The following is a 14739-nucleotide window of genomic DNA, read 5'->3' on the forward strand; positions in this document are numbered from 1 at the left end:
ATGATAATAACAGGATAATAATTGTACAATTTATAAATACTCTAAGGAAAGTATTAAATGCGAGTGTGTTTCAACGTTTCAGTAATATGATCCTCCTTTACTGTGTGATCTGTATCTTTCAGCGCGTCAGCAATAGCTTCTTCCTTGACAGATTTGATTGTTGTGGGTTTATAAGTGGAAGTTTTCTCGCCCTGAAGATCATTGTACCACCCTTCACTAAGACCAGCTTTGTGACGATCGTCGGTATTGAAAGGCCCGCGCAGTTTACCGCTGAAATTCAGTTTAACTTGTTTCCTGAAAGTTTCTATAGGATCGAGGTTGGAATGTTTACAGCAGAACAGCATCCACTTATGACCGGCTGTGACGTGAGTGATTTCGTCATGATGAATAGTTTCCAAAACCTCAGTTGATTCCAAATCACCACTAGCTCTGAATTTGGCAATTGTCGCAGGATTGACATCCAATCCTCGAGCTTCATGGACGAGGTGAATGATGGATAGTCTGCTAATAAGGGAGTGTTTAGTATCCTCGGCACTATCCCAGAGAGCGCCGTGAGTCGGCAGAGCGCCATAAAAGCTGCCCATTTCCTGTGTGAGGGATATAAGCGTCATAGTTTTAAAAATTTCACTGTAACTCACCTCCAAGCGTCTTCTGAGGAGACTGAAATGCTTAGCTTCGTCAGTCGCGACCTGTAGCCAATCGGAGAAGTAATCCATAGGCATTTTGGAGTTGGGGGCGACAGGATCGAGTGAGGCGTTACTAAAGCGTGCAATGATATCCCACGCTAAGTCTATAGCCCAGAGTTCAATATTGGCTAGGGAGTGAAGGAGAGCAATGCGACTCTGCAGCGAGCCTCCCTTACCTCTTCGACCCGCACGCGAGGGGTCAACTTGCTGTTGATTGCGCGGAGGCTTCTCAGGCGGTGTTGATTTACCGATGACTTTGATCTGCCCACCTTTAAATAGTTGTGATGCGCGACGCGTGTAAGCTATTTTCAACTCGGGGTCGGGGGTTTTGAGGATGAGTGTAGCCCACTGCGTCAGTGTTGTGGGCTCCTGGTCTGGTGTGATGTACCTGTCGACGTGCTGCAGTGGCTCGGGATTGGTGGTGGATTCAGCGAATTGCTCCGAAACTGCTCGCACTGCTATAACCTCCCACGGACTGGAGTCGTGCGTGTCGATGTAGATGATTTCGTCACGCTGCTCGACGTTGAAAGTACACGCTTTTATCCCGTAGCTCGATTCGCCAGATGATAGGGAGACTGTGGGTTGTTTGAATATGCGCTGTTAATAATGATAAACCATCTACTCACGGTCGTATGCATGGTACGGACACACAGCAATAACATCGACAATATCCTCTATATCATCCTCTACTAACTCTAAAGATGCATTTTCTAGTGGCGCACCAGCGTGGGGACAGTTGGATTCAATAGCGTAGTATTCGCGCGTGTGCACCCTCCCATCCTCCTCTAAGCCATCCATGCGGAATAGAACCACAGTCTGGTACTCGTTGGCATATCGCAGCGTGACTACATGTCTCTTGTTCTCCTTAAGTCTGTCAGCCTCAGCCACGCGCACGAATCCCATAGCTGGCTATCGTTGTTACCGATGAGAAGAAAAAGTGAATGAAAATAATTTACTTAAAATTACAGTGTTGTATAACAGATTGCTCCGTCTGATTGAGATGATGGATAGAGTGGAAGATGGCTTAGTTAATCTGTGGCTGTCTATAGTCTGAGTAGTCTTAGTAGTCTGAGTCCTTCTAGTACTGCATAGGTGCAGATGCCAGTGTCGACAATGCAGTGCTAGCGTTACTCATAGTCGGCGTCGCAGGGGCAGATGAGCGTGGCTGAGGTTGAGTATGCAGATGCTGTGTCTGTATTGACTGCGGTATGGGCGTAGCGTGATGAGAGTGTGGTGAAGTAGTAGCAGAAGGAAACTGGCTAACCAATTCGTTGTCGTCGTCCCCATCTGGTGATTGTGGCGGGGGCAGTCCAGCCGCAGCCGCAGCCGCAGCTACCGCCTTACGTTCTCTGTCTTTCCTTTCCCTTACGTGCGCTGGAGGAGGAGGTGGAGTTGGGTGGGTGCCATTGGACAGCATCGCCAACCCTATGGCGCCGTGTGCGCCTGAGTGCGCATAGTGGTACCTCAGCCCATTCATATTCTTGTATCGCTTGTCACAGTGACCAACTTGACACAGATACGGCCTCGCTACAGCTTCTGCTTCGGCGAGCGTCAGCCCATCCTGCTCCATTCCATCCCTCACTACATAGTTGCACTGTCCATGCAACCTATGATACTTTAGTCCGTTAGCCTGTCTGTATGCCTTTGAACAACCTGGATTTGGACACTTGAATGGCTTATCACCACCACCTTCGCCATTGTCGGGCGCACCTGCCAATCCTGATGGTGATGCACCAGCGGCAGCTGGCGTGGGAGTGGTAGAAGTTGGGGTAGCTTTTCCAGATGCACTGGGTGTGCCCGTGTTGGAAGGTGGGAGGGAATTTGGTGTGGTGTTAGTTGGTGTAGCGTTGTTTGTATTGCTGCTATTACTGCTGTTACCACCATTTAAAGCCTTGATCGCTGCATCTGAAGCGCTCTTCTGGGCACCTGTAGACGGGAATAGCAATCCAGGTGTAACATACTGCGGCCTGTCTCCTGACTGGTTATTTGAGACATTTGTTGGGAAAAGAGGCATAGAGTTTATAGCTTGCGAAGAATGCGACGACATACTACTAGATGGTTCAGCATCGAACATTTCATCATCATCTTGCGAAGTTGGTTGACTGCTCATTTCTGACTCCAAATTGGGGGAAAACGGCGGACCAAAGCTACCAAGAGGAGCCTTAGCGTGGAGAGAGGTAGGAGCCCCTCTTGGATTAGAATGTAAAATCGAAGTCTCAAAAGCCGAAGTAGCGTTATTGGATTTCTGAGACTGAGAAATAGCAGCAGCGGCCATAGCGCTGAGGGACATTCTAGCCATCTTGCCGTCCTGAGAGGGGGAAGCGGAAAGATCCATATCATCAACTTGGGCGTCTTCGAAGCCGTCGTCAGGCTTATCCTTGCTATCGTCGAGAACAACGACGTGAGCTTCTTCATAGTGCTGAATGAGATCGTGAAGATCATTCAACTCCATTCCACAGCAATTGTAGTTCTTGCACTGAGCAAGTTATTTAGTGGAGCGTGGTACGCACAGGCGGTGCAACTCACGAATTCAGATTCTGCTTTGAAAGGAAGGCCGTTCTCCGTGTCTACACTGCCGCAATGCATTTCAAAGCTGAATAAACGGTGTTAGATGGATAGGATAGGGGGACAAGCATACTGACTCAATTGGGCTCTTCCCGAGACTGGTGCCGAGGAGAGCAGCAGCGCGTGAATAGCTCCCGAAGCGTGGTGAGACTACGAAAGACCCAGGGCCAGTGAATGATAGTCCTTGCTGCGCTGAGAAGGACCTGGCGCCGAACCCGCCCATCGATCTGAATGATCTCGACGAATTCTGGTTACCGTGCTCATCTCTTGTGTTACCAGCTGAGATTGGGACAGCTGAAGGCATTTCCGTGTGATTTGTTAGACTGACGATGGTTGTGCTGATAGAAGATGATGTAGGTGGGAGTGTGGCTGGGTGTGGAGCAGAATGAATCTGTGTATTTTATATTTATTTATTTATTTATTGTTTATATTTCTATATTACTCTATATTATATTACTAACATTCCCACTCGTAATCCCAATCCCTATCGCATAAAACGGAGTTTAGCGGGAGTAATCGTGGGAGATGCACACTCAGCATGGCGTTTAACACGCAATTTTCAACTCATTTATCCCTCCTTTCCACTTTTTCCTATCTCTGTACCTTTGCGGATAGGTGTGCCTGGAAAATATGAATCATTTTGATTCATTTGAATGTTCTACTGGTTACTTGGGCATTCCCCGATCATCCCCATTCCCTTCAAATCTCTTTGCTTTCCTCTTCGGCACATTGTGATGAAAATTTGCTTGTCAAGAGATGTTCGCGCGTCGTCAATTAAACTTTATACGGTGTATGTGCATGACAAGTTTGGTTGTTTTAATTATTAACCACAGAGACCGTCACACTTGAGGATAAATTAAAATATCGTTGATTTGTACGAGTATGATCGAAATGATGTAATCAGTGAAGCCAATTTATTTAATCTCTTTAATCTCTTTACCCTTTTCATTATCATCAGAAACCGGTTAATCAATTCCGTCATCTGCTTCCGGCTTGTTCCAATTAAAGTAATTGACGGATCAAAACGGCATCAATTGAGCTATGATGAATATAAATGAGAGGTACATACAAATTAATTTGTTTTCATTCGTGGAATAATTATAATAACTCTTATCCTATTTATTTACTTTGAGTATTTGTATTTGCGCAGTTTCATTACAGTGTGAAGAATGGTGTTTCACTTTGATTATGTTGATGAGATTGCTGTGGTTGTGTGTATGATGCTGCGTTGGTATTGCTATTAACATTTACACTCCACGGGTTCTGACTCTGCGCCTGCGCCTGCGCTTGTTGCGAGAATGCTGATTGGGCCTGTGCACCAAATCCACTGCCACCGCCATTACCCGTCACGCTACTAGGCATAGATGACCCAAATGGTGATGCTCCACCTGTCTTCTGTGGTGCAAACTTGGCTGCTCCTGTTGGTATTCTCAGCAGTCCTTCATTCCCAAATGTATCTTGTCCAGATCCTGACGCTAACGCCGTTGCAATATTCTCATGCTTCCCGTCGCTAGTTCTCAAATTCAGTCCAGGGTTATATGATGGTCCTGGTGAGAAATCTGACGCTGATGTTGTTGGCAGATTAGGCATCGATGGGCGATGGTGCAATCCAGGCGTTGGTCCAAAGTTAGAGGGTATAGCAGGTGCTTGTGATGTTTGTGACTGTGCCATCTCATTTTGTACTGGTACATTCCCAGTCAAGTGGGTAGCAAATGGATTGTTCGATCTGTACCCTGTCTTTTGCTCTTGCAGTGGTTGAGGAGAGAGCATACCTGTGAACATACCCTGTTGTTGTTGCGCTGCCATTTGTTGTTGTTGTTGTTGTTGTTGTTGTTGTTGTTGTTGTTGTTGCTGAAGCATCATTTGCTGCTGTTGCATCGCCATCGCTTCTTGCTGTTGCTGGAAAGGATTGTATGATGTCATCTGCGGCTGTAGCAGATTCATATCGGCCATACCTGTAGGCTGCGACTGAATAGGGTTACCAAAAAAGTCAACCTGCTGAGGCTGATTGTAAGCGTTAGGTGCCCAGATCTGAGTAGAGTCGTCGAACAGTGCATTCGAGTTGGCGTTGTCTAGATCAGCTTTGTTACGCGCATCCTCAGCTCTCTTCCTTTCATCCTCTTCCTGCGAAAGTTTAAGAGCTCTGGAGAGATCATCGTCACTGTGGCCTGCTCCCAATCGTCTCTGCTCCTCCTCTTGACTTCTCATCGAAGCTTCAAGTGCACGAGCAAGATCATCATCTTCATCACGCCGTCTTCTCTGAGGCATAGAGCGAGACCTTGGCCTATTGGCAGCCATATTGCCAGTCATGTTGCTAGTCACACCAAGGTCAGCATCTTCATCAGCACCGTAACCACCTGGAGCGCCACGCATCATTCTGTCGCGCATGAAAGTTCTATTTTTACGTTGATCACGTAGTCTGGCGTCGTCTGCTAAGAGGTTTGAAATATCCTTGGCTTTTTGCCTAACATTGGCACCCTGGTCTCTGCCATCTTCATCAACGTGTTGGAATTCTTTGAGGGTTTTGATGATGTACGCGTTATCTTTGAAGTAGAAGACGACATTCTCAGAGCCGGCATGGAGGAGATAGTCGAGCAGGGTGAGTGACTGCATTGATGACGTCAGCGAGTGCTCAACTCCAAGCCAAGACAAACCTTGAAGACGTGTCTCCAATTCTTGCCCTTGTCGTTGAGTCTCTTGTCGAGCATTTCCATTATTTCTACAAAGTCGTTTCTGGAGTGGGTAAGTTGGTGGGTGATGCTGCGGTGGATAGTAGTGTGCGCACTGATTGTAAGTGAGCTGGGCGAGCTCATTCATCTGGGTACCTGAAGGTCCCCATGGATCGTTGGAAGTTGCCTCGCGTACTTTGGCTGTGAGCGTTTGTTAGCCTGTGATTACGTCGATGCTGTGCGCGTGCCTTGAGAATCAGAAAAACCTGGAGAATATTTAGTCTATGATGGAGATGCTCTATTATATACCAACCTTTCGCGTAGTTCTTCACCACACGCATAGATTTACTTGCTAAATTCGACATGATGCTATACGCTGTCAAATCACAGTCGCAGTGAGAGATGAAGGCTGTCAACAAGGCAAACGAACCTCAAATATTCCACTGATGCTAATTTCCGTCGATTTTGAGCTATTTAATTTAGCTGGTGATCGTTGAGGAGATGGAACCTATCGTGCAGCGCAACCCCTCGTAAGAAGCGGGGATAGTGGTGGAGCGAGTTGTGTACCTCGTTGAATCTTTCATCTAGCCAATCTTCAAGCTCATCTCTCTCTATTCCCATCTCTTAAAATATCTCGTAAACCGCTCATCTCTCAATCCGAGCCCAACGATTCCTTGTTCTCAACCAAATACGTTTAAATGGTATTTAGGCGTTAAAAATTAATAGCGCATCTCTCACACATCTCGCAGGCGCCATACACACGCCCGGAGACAGTTTTAAAGGTTTGTTTAGAATTTGAAGCCATTTTGACTAGATTCTTACATTGCATTTAGAGGGCTGAGGGTGAGTAGCTTTGTACGGCGTAACTGTAACAATCTTAACGCCATCTTTACAGAGCTTGTCGCTGTCAACCAGCACACAGCTGCGCTTCAATCTCTCCAAGAGATGTTCACCTCGAAGCGCTTCAGATCGACGCCTTTATCTTCATTAGAGCCGATCATGCTCAGATTCGTTGAATTATGCGTCACTCTCCGTAAAACTAGATCTGCAAAGGATGGTTTGCTCCAGTACAAAAACATATCTCAGAATTTCAGCGTACAATCCATTGAATTGGTTTTAAATCGTTTCTTACACTTATCTGAGGAGAAGGTTATTGACGCAAAGCGCACCGTCGATTTGCTCCACCCAGAACCCCAAGATTCCGCTGTCGCTGTCGATGATTTGGAAGCTGCAGAGACTCCCGAATCTATTCTCATGAGCGCTGTGTCTTCTGACCAGAATCGCGACAGAACCGAAAGAGCTGTCGTTACTCCTTGGTTGAAGTACCTTTGGGATGCATATCGTACTGCACTCGACACTCTCCGCAACAACGCTCGTCTTGAAATTCTCTACCAAGTACGTTTTTTTTTTTTACCTTAAACAGCCCCACTCACCCTCTTAAAGCAAATCGCTAACGAGGCTTTCAAATTCTGTCTTCAATACTCTCGTAAGACGGAATTCAGACGTCTTTGCGAATTGCTTAGATCTCACGTCGCCAACGTCTCAAAGTACGCTCACCAAGCACACTCCATCAATCTCACAGACACTGAGACTCTTCAACGTCACTTAGACACCCGCTTTGCTCAGCTCTCTGCTGCGGTTGACTTAGAGTTATGGCAAGAGGCCTTCAGATCAGTCGAAGACATTCACAACCTCCTCGTCATTGCTAAAAAAGCCCCAAAGTCGTCTATTATGGCTGAATACTATGAGAAGTTGACGAGGATCTTTTTGGTTGCCGATAACCGCCTCTTCCATGCCGCTGCTTTCTCTCGCTACTATGGTTTGGCTCAATTTACAGTGGCCAACGATGCTGAGCATACAAAATTGTCTGACTATGTCCTTCTCTCTGCTCTCGCTGTACCAGTACACATTTCGTCAACTGAAGACGCTGTCCGTGCCAACCAAAAGCTCTCGTCAATCTTGAGCCTTCAAAAGATCCCAACTAGAAGCTCATTATTGACCGACGCTATTGCAAACGGTGTCCTCAAGCGTGCTTCTAAGGATGTGCGTCAACTTTACCAACTCTTAGAAGCAGATTTCCACCCTCTCAATGTGTGTGAAACTGTTGCCCCACTGCTCGCTTCAATTGGTAAAGACGAGAGCACCAGCAAATATATCGAGCCACTCCAAAATGTCGTTCTCACTAGATTGTTTGAGCAGCTTGCCCAGCTTTACGATACCGTTGACATCTCCTACGCTCTCAACCTCGTCAAGCCACTCGGCAGGAACTCAGAGAAGGAAGTGGAGAGATTTGTTATAGGATCAGTTGCAATTGGTGGACTCAAAGTGCGCATTGACCATGTCAAGAAGAGCATTGCATTCCAAGAGGATATTTTTGCCCATTCAAGAGCGAGCGAGGTGGCAGTTGAGGAGACTTCCAAGGTGCAGCCAACGCCAGCTGACTTAGTACGCTACCAATATGCACACCTGAGCGATGTGCTTCAAAACACCCTGTACAGAATCGACGGGACATCGCTGCAAAAAGCTCAGAAGACCGAAGAGGACGCATATGCGCATGCCTTGGCCAGCATGGAAGAGGAGCGTAAGGGGTACCTCTACAGACGCGCTATTATTACCAGACGCCGCGAACTCGCCGATGAGCATTCAGCCAGACGCGAGAAAGAAGACAGCGAGGCGAGAAGCCAACGCGCTAAGGTCGCAGCAGCTGAGCAGACTAAGCGTGAGCATGAAGATGGTATTCGCAAAGAGCAAGAGCGCAGACGTCGTGAAATGGAGAGTATCCGTATCGATGAAGCTAAGAAGCTTGCGCAGAACCTGGCGGAGAAGTCAGGACTTAAGGTGAACGTCAATGTGAGTTAGGTGTGTTGTTTGTTAGAATAATTGCTGATTAAATGCGCAGAACCCAGAGGAGCTCGACACTGACAAGCTTGTGGCGCTTCAAGTTGAGCATCACAAGAAGGAGCAGAACCAGATGTCAGAGAAGCTGCGCGTCATGTACAAGCGTATGGATCATCTTGAGAGAGCGTTCAGACGTGAGGAGAAGCCACTGCTCGTAAAGGACTTTGAAGAACAGCAAAAGGCAGACAGGGAACTGTATGATGTCAAGAGCAATGAGACGAAGAAGGTCTCGAGGGAGACATTCGAACAGAACCTGGCCACCAAGAACCGTCTTCAGAGAATCCAACCTGCTTACGCTGCATTCCGAGCAGATGTCGAAACCAAGGCGGGCGAGAGGCACAAGGAGCTCGAGCGTCAAGCGAACGAGGCAATTAGCGCGGAGATAGCTGAGCGTCAGGCCAAGGTAGCTGAGCAGAAGAGGCTCGCACAGGAGCACGCAGATGCTCAGCGTGCCCTAGCGGAAGCCCAAGAAGCTGAGCGCGCACAAGCCGAGGAGGTTGAGCGCAAGAAGCGTGATGCTCTTATGGCAGACAAGGAGCGTAGCGAGGCCGAGGCCAATGAGCGCAGGGCTGAGCGAGACGCCGAGCGCAAGAAGACAGAGGAGATAGTCAGGAAACAAAACGAACGTGAAGAGGCAGCTCTCAAGAAACAGCGCGAAACTACCTTCCAAAAGACGGGCAGTGTGTGGGGCTCTCGCACACCAGGGTCAGAATCATCAGGCGCTTCTACGCCTTCGACTGGCGGTCCTCCTGCTGGTAGCTGGATGGCGCGCAGACGTCAGGCTGAGGCTGAAGGAAAACTCTCAAAACCTGCCTCTTCCACTCCACCACCACCACCACCAGGTAACCCTGCAGCTCGCAGCTCTCGCGCCCCTCAAGGTGCACAGGAGAAACCTAGCGCTTTCGGTAGCATGAGGAAACCCGACAGTGCTAGATCTGGCGGCGGTGCTCCCCCACCACCTAACCCACAGAGAAGCAGGTGGTAAAGTGTGCAAGGATAGATAGACAGGGAGAATGAATTTATGTAAAAGAAGAAAAGCAAAGAATAAAATTGGACTTATAATACATGTGGTAATAAGAGTCGTTATGTGTGGTGAGGTATATATAGTCCACTGGCTGTTCTAGTAGGCAACTCGCAGTGTCCTTCTCTTTCTGAGCATAAGCTTGGGCTGGTAGCGGTTAGGAGAGCAATCGCAGGAGGAGCACAGGTTGACGTCGTTGCAGTCTGAGATCTTGGTCTTGAAGAATTCGATTCCGGATGGCTGATTAACGATTTTGAAGACCTGATCGCCTGCGAAAGTGACTTGGCGGAGAGATGGACAAGCTTTCTGGAGTGCCATTGTTGAGTCCAGTGCAGGATCTTCGAAAATCAGCGTGGCGAGTGTAGGGCTTAGGGTGATTGAGTTTAGGTGATTGAACCGCGGCAGCGTCTCTAGTAGAGTGTCAAGTGAAGGATCATTCTCTACGATTAGATTCTTAACCAGCGCCACCTTGTCCGATGAAAGCAGCTCTGGGCTGTAATAGCAGCTCTCAAACAGGCTGTCGGCAATGAGCTCGTTTAGCTGCGTGTTGACCAGTCGCAGTTGCTTCAGCGTAGGCTTTGTACATTCATAAATAACTTCATTTATCAATTCAATCGGTAGTTGCTTCATCTGCACTTGAGCTGATGATGATGGTTCAATTAAACCTAATTCTTATTCATGAAACTTCTTAACAAATCCAATGTCGTCGATGCATCTTCAAGTGAAGAGTGTGTTGCAACCACTGTGCCACTCGATGGTGCTGCATCCTGTATGAATTTCTTCAGCACATCGGCAGCCAGGTTTCGAAGCGAGTTGCGAAAAGGCAGTCCAGCCGGATGTGGATAGAGAATCGCAGTGTCAAGTATATTCGAATGCACTATCCGTAGTGCGTTTAGATCGTTCTCGAGTCCATGTCCCACTATGATGGTATCGCTTCCGACACCGATTTCGAACAAGACGCTACGTATTCCTACCAAATCAAACACTGCACTTTCCTCTATCTGCTTAATGGTCACACCCGAAAATCTGAAAGCGGTGTTAATTGGATGAACCTTATTTGTTGGTTGCATACCTTGTATTAGCGTCTATGATTTTGGAGTGCGGTTTAATCAGCTCGTCTAGTATCACCTCCGCGTCAGAATTCACTACTGTTAACCGCGTCAGAGACATTCCCGACGTCGTGAAACTCATTTCGCAATCCAGCGCGACGACATCAAGAGAATCGCTCCGAAGTGGTGTGCGTATGAATCCTGCTCGCTTGTTCAAACTCTCAGCATCCTTTTCCAGAAATACATGCGGGCCTGTACAGCAACCTGAACTTCCCATCTGCGTTGAGCAGCATGACATAATCCTCGACCGCCTTCCATCCACCTTTGTAGTTATAGCTTTGCCATCGTGGAACTTGCAGTCGTCCTTAAGTAGATCGCCATCCTCGACAATGTACTTCTGGTTGCAGCGCGAGCAATCCTTCATCTGACCTACTGCACTAGGCTCACTACCACCGAGTGTATTTGGTATATCGACCACATAGCCGTATTCCTGGAGCTGCGCAGGTGTTGGTATATACTTTTTCAAGTTACTTCTTGTCAGAGTCGTTGATTGGCTCCGCTCGGCTTCTTCCAACCTTTTCCTTATCGTGTTCTCGGTACCAATCACCGGGGAAGTGCTGTCTGTAATTGGAGCTCTGCGTTTTAATTTTATAAGGGTATTTGCTGTCGCTGATTTGTAGGTATTCGTCTGTGTCGACTCGTATATCTCTGTTTCCTGCTCTCTGGCATCCCTGAAAGCACATGTCTTTCTATCGTCAAGCTTTGCGTACATCTTGTAAAACTGCTCATACAGCGCAGACAAGCTACGCTGGCGATCGCCTACTGGTATCTTGGAATGAGCAGCCGATGCGTGTATTCTCGGCGTGCCGTCTGAGAGTGTTTGCGGGAGAGATGGTTCCGATTTAATCACTCTCTTCTTCGGAGCCGGCTGAGGAACGGGATCGCTCGGTCGCTTCGGTGGCTTCTTCGGTGCTAGCGCGGTTGGTAACGCGGTTTGTGGTTTCGAAGATGGCTTTGGTGGTGGTGGACGCTGTACGATAGAATGGCTAAATACACAAACGCCGTTATTGCACGTGGATTTCTTGTTGCACTCTAAATTTTGTAGCAGGCCTAGGACAGGGAACATCACCGTCGTGGACCTACCAAGAGGACAGCCATGACGAATTTGTTTGAGCTGCCTGAGCAACTGAAGGTTATTCCAGATGGCAGCGATATCGTGAACAGTGTCAAGAGAGACGTACAGCCCGGCACGCCAATCGTTATCGACAACGGTCAGTTATCACTTGCCGACGTTGGTGATTGACGCTGATTGGCCACAGGCACTACACAGCTCAGAGCAGGCTTCGCGGATCAAGACAATCCCAGTATTATCGCTAGGAATGAAGGTTCGCGCTATAAAGAACGCAGGACAAATCGCAATATGATGATCTATGGCGACGCGTTGGAGCTCGACAGCGCGAGTAAAACTCAATCAAAGATTCCACACGAATCTGGGATAGTTACTTCGTGGGATATGATGGTCGGTCTGGTTTCTTGCGCCAGACTTTAGTTAGAGTTGACGTATCTCAGGAACATGGACTCGATTGGACATTCCTTAGATTGGGATTGGAGACTACACCACCTCCAATCGTCATGTCTGAACCTTTATGCAATCTCCCTTACCCTCGTTCGCGTCAGTAATCAGCCATGACGCACTGCACACGCTGACAATGGTATTCAGAGATGTCGGAGCTTCTTTTCGAAGCATACTCAACACCAAAAGTCTCTTATGGTGTAGACAGTCTCTATTCCTTCTACAATTCGTATCATATGTCAGATGGACTGATCATTAATACATCCTCAAACACTACCTCAGTTGTTCCTGTGTTGGATGGCAAGGGTATCTTCTCTGCTTGCAAGAGAGTGTCTTGGGGTGGTATGCAAGCTTCTGATTTGTTATTGCGGATGATTCAGTTGAAATATCCCGCGTTCCCGACAAAAGTTTCATCAATACAAGCCAGTGTGAGTGTCTTTGTCTTTCAGGAGGCTCACCCAATAATAGCAAAAAGCACATTCTCGAAAATTATGGAACTTACGCTAATGATTATAGCGATTTCATCAAGGGAATGGAAGATCCTGATCAATTAAAAAAATCAGACTACGTCATACAATTCCCTTATGTTGCACCTGTTAGTTTGACTGCTTTGACTATCAATCACTCACAATTTTCCAGGTTTTTGATGGGAAATCCGCAGAAGAACTTGAACGCCAAGCCGAGAAAAAGCGTGAAGCTGGTAGGAGACTTCAAGAACAAGCGGCTAAGACGCGATCTGAGAAGGTATACGAGCTGTTTAATGTTTGGAAAGACGGCTGACAAAGATTTTTATAGTTGGTCAACAAAGAAGCTGAGATCAAGTGGATGGAACAGCTCCGCGAGACAAAAGCAAAAGAACCTGCTAATGTTTACCTCCGTAAGCTGCAAGAAGAAGGGTTTGATGACGAAAAAGATCTAGAGGATCTTTACAAACGTACCGTTAAGACTCTGCAGCAAGGAAGAGATCGTGAACTTGGTATTGAAGAACCGACTGAAAAGGTGGGTAAAGTAGCTATCTCAATTCTTTTCTAATGTCGTTCACCAAAGGAAACGCCCAAATTTACACTTGTAGACATTCCTGATGCGCAATTGAATGAGGAAGAACTGAAAGAGAAAAAAAAGCAGAGGTTGCTGAAGGCCGGCTACGATGCTCGTATGCGCGCCAAAGAAGAGAAAGAGGCTGAAGCCAAGAAATTGGAAGATAAAGCGAGGATGGATGCTTATGAGAAGGAGCATCACTTTGACCGGTGGTTACAGAAATTGCGTGATGACTACAATGTGAGTATTAAGTCACTACGCTATACGTTATTCACCAATCAATCTAGAACGCCCTCGCTCGTCAAAAAGAAAAAGAGAGAATGAAGTACGCACTGGCTGACAGAAAGTCAGCTGCTGCGCAGAACCGTATGCGCAACATTGCAGACTTAGCTCACGAAGGCAAGACAGAGGCAGCAAGCAAAGGACTGAAACGTGGTCGCAAAAAGAAAGAAGAAAAGGAAGTAGATGACGACAGGTTCGGCGAGAATGATTCAGATTGGAAAATATACAAAGATATAAAAAACGAGAACGACAGTGAAGACGAAGAAGATGAGGCTCTGCAGCTCGATGAACTGGAAGCAAGGTTATTAGAGAATGATGTGGACTTTACAGCGGAGCATACTCGTCTAAGCAAACTAAAGGCGCAGCGTCGACTGCTCAATACGTTCTACTATGGTGGTGAAGATCCGTATGAAGACGACAGGGGTGATGCCGACCAAACTGAGACTCCAGAGCAGGTCAAGCAATCTCACCAGCTTCATCTCAATATTGAGAGATATCGCGTACCTGAAGTACTCTTCCAGCCTAGCATTGCGGGATCTGATAAGGCTGGTCTAGTCGAGATGGTGAATCATGTACTCAAGTCGTTCAGCTTCCAAGAAAAGAGTAGACTACTGGGCGTAAGTGGTTTTTCTTATAGGTCGGCCATAGTCTAACGTCCCTAAGAATATTCATTTGACTGGTGGATTCGCAGGTATATCGAACTTCGATAACAAGGTCTACAACTCCCTCAAACCCATTGTGCCTGTTGGGAGTGCTTTCAAGGTGACGCGCACGCCTGATCCACGCTTTGACGCTTGGAGGGGCATGGCGAAGTGGGCGCGTACGTCGGACGGCGTGGAAGGTTGGGTGACTAAGGAGATGTGGGATGAAGAAGGCCCTGATAGGCTTGAAGCTAGAGGTGCTTATAGACACGCTTTGACTTGGTAATCTTGTTTGAACTTATTTATATTATACCACG

General features: G+C 47.3%; 7 protein-coding genes across 7 annotated transcripts; 2 read left to right on the plus strand and 5 right to left on the minus strand.

Moving 5' to 3' along the window:
- Positions 1 to 53: 53 nt before the first annotated feature.
- Positions 54 to 1589, minus strand: J056_002167 (uncharacterized protein; the record flags this gene model as incomplete). Its single annotated transcript, XM_009268031.1, has 3 exons — positions 54 to 587; positions 639 to 1261; positions 1313 to 1589. The coding sequence occupies 3 exons, from the start codon at positions 1587 to 1589 to the stop codon at positions 54 to 56; spliced, it is 1434 nt and encodes a 477-aa protein (XP_009266306.1).
- A 175-nt stretch (positions 1590 to 1764) lies between these two features.
- J056_002168 (Zinc finger protein sfp1) lies at positions 1765 to 3555 on the minus strand (the record flags this gene model as incomplete). The annotated part of the gene is made up of 3 exons (XM_009268032.1): positions 1765 to 3162; positions 3213 to 3279; positions 3329 to 3555. The coding sequence occupies 3 exons, from the start codon at positions 3553 to 3555 to the stop codon at positions 1765 to 1767; spliced, it is 1692 nt and encodes a 563-aa protein (XP_009266307.1).
- Positions 3556 to 4406: 851 nt separating this feature from the next.
- J056_002169 (Epsin-3) lies at positions 4407 to 6285 on the minus strand (the record flags this gene model as incomplete). The annotated part of the gene is made up of 4 exons (XM_009268033.1): positions 4407 to 5858; positions 5906 to 5984; positions 6037 to 6121; positions 6234 to 6285. The coding sequence occupies 4 exons, from the start codon at positions 6283 to 6285 to the stop codon at positions 4407 to 4409; spliced, it is 1668 nt and encodes a 555-aa protein (XP_009266308.1).
- Positions 6286 to 6421: 136 nt separating this feature from the next.
- On the plus strand, positions 6422 to 9803 carry J056_002170 (Eukaryotic translation initiation factor 3 subunit A; the record flags this gene model as incomplete). The annotated part of the gene is made up of 6 exons (XM_009268034.1): positions 6422 to 6433; positions 6670 to 6702; positions 6754 to 6763; positions 6816 to 7315; positions 7364 to 8770; positions 8820 to 9803. The coding sequence occupies 6 exons, from the start codon at positions 6422 to 6424 to the stop codon at positions 9801 to 9803; spliced, it is 2946 nt and encodes a 981-aa protein (XP_009266309.1).
- A 135-nt stretch (positions 9804 to 9938) lies between these two features.
- Positions 9939 to 10469, minus strand: J056_002171 (uncharacterized protein; the record flags this gene model as incomplete). Its single annotated transcript, XM_009268035.1, has 1 exon — positions 9939 to 10469. One exon carries the CDS (start codon positions 10467 to 10469, stop codon positions 9939 to 9941), a length of 531 nt encoding a protein of 176 aa, XP_009266310.1.
- Positions 10470 to 10504: 35 nt separating this feature from the next.
- Positions 10505 to 12014, minus strand: J056_002172 (Exonuclease GOR; the record flags this gene model as incomplete). Its single annotated transcript, XM_009268036.1, has 2 exons — positions 10505 to 10865; positions 10912 to 12014. The coding sequence occupies 2 exons, from the start codon at positions 12012 to 12014 to the stop codon at positions 10505 to 10507; spliced, it is 1464 nt and encodes a 487-aa protein (XP_009266311.1).
- A 30-nt stretch (positions 12015 to 12044) lies between these two features.
- On the plus strand, positions 12045 to 14708 carry J056_002173 (Actin-like protein arp5; the record flags this gene model as incomplete). Its single annotated transcript, XM_009268037.1, has 10 exons — positions 12045 to 12159; positions 12208 to 12407; positions 12458 to 12560; positions 12609 to 12889; positions 12937 to 13056; positions 13101 to 13205; positions 13257 to 13460; positions 13509 to 13739; positions 13787 to 14398; positions 14445 to 14708. 10 exons carry the CDS (start codon positions 12045 to 12047, stop codon positions 14706 to 14708), a joined length of 2235 nt encoding a protein of 744 aa, XP_009266312.1.
- Positions 14709 to 14739: the final 31 nt, after the last annotated feature.

The sequence above is a fragment of the Wallemia ichthyophaga genome (assembly GCF_000400465.1).
Source record: "Wallemia ichthyophaga EXF-994 unplaced genomic scaffold scaffold2, whole genome shotgun sequence".
Lineage (NCBI taxonomy): Eukaryota > Fungi > Basidiomycota > Wallemiomycetes > Wallemiales > Wallemiaceae > Wallemia > Wallemia ichthyophaga.